Raw genomic sequence first — 4191 nt, 5'->3', positions numbered from 1 at the left:
TAAAAAGACAGATCGAGTTCGAAGAAGAGCATTCTAGCTCAAAAATTTGGTTTTTAAAAAAATCAGAAACCACAGGTCCCACAAGTAATGTTATTGGCTGAGCGATAGTCAGACTAGTGTTACAAATTAGGTATAGAATACCTACAACCATTTACAGGATTGCTAATAAAAGAATAAAGATAAAAATTGACTGTCTTTGTCTCACACATAAAAGAAAAATTAAAGTTATTTGGAGTACTTCCTTAGTACAACATAAAAGGTACATAATAACAAATATTATCAGATATACTTTCCAATTGTTCAATACTTGTTCCTAGCCAAAATAGGGTTTCCTAAGTTGACCAGGGCTGAAACTATAATGACAAGGTCATCAATGAAAGGTACTAAATTCCAGGGAATTCTGCTCTTTAAAATATTGAAGCACCTGACCCTTTGAATAACTCTCTCTATATGAACTCTGGCCCTGGCAATCTTGGCACATTGCACAGCTTCTGCTCTACTAAACTTTCTATTATTGCGCAGGAAAGGGGGTCGAATCAGCACTAGCATATTGTTTTCACATTCCTCTTCAATGTGGTACCCCTTGTCAACCATAATTCCATCCCCAGGATCACATTTATCATAAACACCTGTGTTTTGAGTAATTACCTTGTCTGAGGCCCTTCCACCAAAGGCAACAGAACACAGACAGATGAGACCTGATGGAGTAATGTTCATGGAAACCTTGGCAGTGTGACCTTTCTTGTAATGAGAGTAGGTTTTTACTCTGCACACAATACATTTAGGCTTCCCAACTGGTATCTCGTAACAGTCAAGTACTACTCTTGTTTTACCAAAACCTCTGAAACACTTTGGCATATTCATGAGTATCTCCTCCTTGCTTGGCCAAAATATCATGCACTTTAGAATTTTGGAAAGAACGGCAATCATGTCATAAATGTAGTTGCAGCAAGTCTGAATATTTATGTCAAAAAGCACAGCTAATGAAGAAAAGCTAATTGAAAGTTTGATCTTCATCATGGTCAGCACTATTCTGCTTTTAGTACTCATTTGAAGTTTCTTGCAAGGATTATCAGGAGCAATTTCATCAGCACACTTAGTGAGGGAATCAAGCAACTTGACAGAATGGAGGCCAGTTGTACTTTTCAATTTCTTGTCAGTCTCCATTATGCTGATAACAAGTGATGGCAGATTATCTCCAACCTGGATACCGATCTCAGCCAGTTTAATTCGGTCCCTGGGAGCGAGATCTGCCACCTGAGGTACATCCCTCCAACTGTCATCACCTTCTGTGTTAGTGTTCTCAACTGTAACATGGCAAAGTCAAATTGGAACCAATTAAAAAAATGTAATTAAAATGAGACTGCAAAGAAATTTTATTACACACAAGGCCACAAAATACATCAGCAATACAGTAGCATGGCTTAAACAACAGTGGAGCAACAACTGACAAAACAAATTAAAACGAAACAATTCATTCAAAAAAACAACAAAAAATTAAAACAATATCTGCAAGGAGTGATTGATAATGGGTAACTTTTGATTGATGAAAATAAATGCCACTAAGAGAATCCTTCCCAAAAAGGAAAACAGAAAGAAAAACGCATTCCTGATTGCTTTTAAAATTTAAATAATAAATTACAACAAGTCTCAGACCCTGTCAATAAAAATCATAACACATTGGAATCTAAAATATCAACCGTGGAGAAGATAAGGAAGTTTGTTTACAAAACATGATATCCTGACCTTGTTTCTGATATCCTGGAGCTTCATTTTCATTGCTGGAATCTGCTTCTTCAGAAGTGATATTGCTCCTGAAATGAAAAAATTGATAAATGTGATTATGAAACCAGCATGTTACTCAACCACCTAAAACTACTCACCAAATAGCCCGCTTTGCTGCCCTGTCACTCCTTGCTTGCTTTTGACGTTTGACAGGAAAGGGTCCTGACAGGCAAAGTTTGTGAAAGGACCACATCCTTTTTTAAATTGGGTTTCTGGTTAGACCCGTCTAGAAAGAGAATACAATCAAAATGTTAATTTTTATAAGACAATGTGCCCAGAATGAATATGGATAGTGATTACGGAGACTTACTTGTTGGGAAATAATTGCTTCGTTCAAAATGATTGCTACACACATGCATCGATTGTGTCAATTCTTTACCCGTTTTCATTGCAACAGCCCACAATTTTCTCAGAGCTGCATCCCTAGGGACCCTGTGCAAGTGGTTCGATTCATTTTTCACCGCCGAACACTGAGGTACACAACAGTTATGCCGCTCCCGTTGCTTTTTGGATTCGCCATCAGTCGGATCTTCCACATTACCCATTCCAAATAAGAAATACTTCACAATTTTCACAATGTTGAAGACCGTGTCGGAGCGTGACTACTCCGCCTAGGAAGTCTGACACATTCTGACCGGGCAGCCCTTATACGATTCCTCGCGCTCGTTCCATGTAGTGAGCCTGAACAAGAACCCTTACGCCGGGTACCCGCGAAAACCCGTCTACCCGGGAAAACCCGTCGACACGGTTCCTACCCGGGTACCCGGGTACAAATAAGAGCCCTAGCATGGAGGAGTGGATGGCAGTGGCCAGGAGGCGCCCTCATGGGGTGGTCGAGCAGGTCGAGCTCGGCCGGCGCGAGATGGACTTGGCTAATGACTGGCATGCATCCTCACAGGCAAACGGGGACCACGCTGCTCTGCGGAACTTTGTGTCCAGGAACAGGGCGACGGCCAACCTGGAGCCCGAGGAGGAGGTCGTGGTGGACGACGTCGTCTACACGGCGGAGCAGCAGAAGCTGATCGACTTGGTGCAGACCCAGATCGACTCGGTGAAAGCTGGAGATGCGCCCCCCGGCCCGCCCGTGGTCAGGCGTGTCATTATCCAAGGCAAGGCTGGATGTAGTAAGAGCACCGTCATCAAGAAGTGCGTGGCCATGGCAAGGGAGCAGTTGGGGTCAAAGTCTGTCGAGATCATGACCCCAACAGCGGCCGCTGCCACTGTCCTTGGAATGGGGTGCACCACAATTCATTCTTTGTGCAAAATATTTCCCCGGCAGGAGTTCAAGCCCCTAGAGGGCGCGACGTTGCGCAAGTTCCAGGACGACATGGAACATGTCAATTTCATTTTTAATGGTGAATTTTCGATGATTGGGTGTAAACTCCTAGGTTGGCTAGAGCAGCGCCTGCGCCAGGCCAAGCCGGAATGCGATGATGCATTCTCGAACTCCTTCGTGTACCTCTGTGGCGACGTCCGGCAACTGCCCGACGGCACGGTCCCCATCCCCACGCAGGTGCGCGGTTGGGATGACAAGGGAACCCACTGCATCCTCGAGCACTTCAAGGAATCAAACATTTCTCCTGTATTTTGCACTCTTCCTCCAATCCCTAAGATAAAGGAAAGTTGCCAAGTTTTCAATACCCTTCTTAGAGGGTTTGTGGAGCAGAAAGGTACATATTTTTGAAGTTTTTTTTCTTAATGTTTTTAAATGTTGGCTTTGGTGTTAATACGAAAATCTGTTACAGCATTACTTATTGATACAACCCATTTATTTCTCAAGAGTTATGAGGTATCAACACAAACCTTTTTCAAATGTAAGCCAATTATTGAATGACATTCTTAAATGTAATTAACTCGTGATTATGCTTGACATTACTTTTGTATTTAAATTTGCGGGAAACATCGTGGTGGCCAAGTGGATGGCATCCATCCTAATTACTCAGGGTCTTTTGAAAATGTCCCAATTTATTGAGTCTATATTATCCCAAGTCTTGACCGTTGATGAAGAAATGTCGTAGTGGATGTAATTTTTATGTTCTATCTTATGAGAGTAATGCACTTCTCATCCCTCAAATTAAAAAAAAAAAAAATTGTTAATTGTAACCACATTATGTACACAAAAATTCTTGTTGTAATGAAATGTTGCTAGATCGAATCTTTAAAAATACAACTTGATGGCCATGATTCTTGTTGTCGCTGAGGCCCGCTGAGGCCCGCTGAGGCAATTGGGTCACATCCGAAAACTCTTAATTTCACGATTTGCCTTTTAAGCGTGTTTCTTGACTTTGAAGGATTGTAGTTTTGGCAGTAACAGGTCTCAGGACGTCGAGAGGGCCTTGAATCCATTCCCCGAAACCACCTCTACAAAACCCATCCCTCGAAACCCGAAAAATGTCTCATTTTCCC

At 42.2% G+C, this 4191-nt stretch overlaps 1 protein-coding gene across 1 annotated transcript; it reads right to left on the bottom strand.

Annotated features, from left to right (window-relative positions):
- Window positions 1-300: 300 nt before the first annotated feature.
- On the bottom strand, window positions 301-1978 carry LOC113216696 (uncharacterized). The gene is made up of 4 exons (XM_052267591.1): window positions 1884-1978; window positions 1747-1814; window positions 1643-1657; window positions 301-1307 (listed from the first exon to the last, which is right to left on the bottom strand). The coding sequence occupies exons 1-4, from the start codon at window positions 1976-1978 to the stop codon at window positions 301-303; spliced, it is 1185 nt and encodes a 394-aa protein (XP_052123551.1).
- Window positions 1979-4191: the final 2213 nt, after the last annotated feature.

Source organism: Frankliniella occidentalis, unplaced genomic scaffold (assembly GCF_000697945.3).
Source record: "Frankliniella occidentalis isolate FOCC.00 unplaced genomic scaffold, Focc_3.1 Scaffold55, whole genome shotgun sequence".
Taxonomy (NCBI): Eukaryota; Metazoa; Arthropoda; class Insecta; order Thysanoptera; family Thripidae; genus Frankliniella; species Frankliniella occidentalis.
Note: the sequence above shows the minus strand (reverse complement) of the source record. Positions and strands in the feature narration are given on the sequence as shown.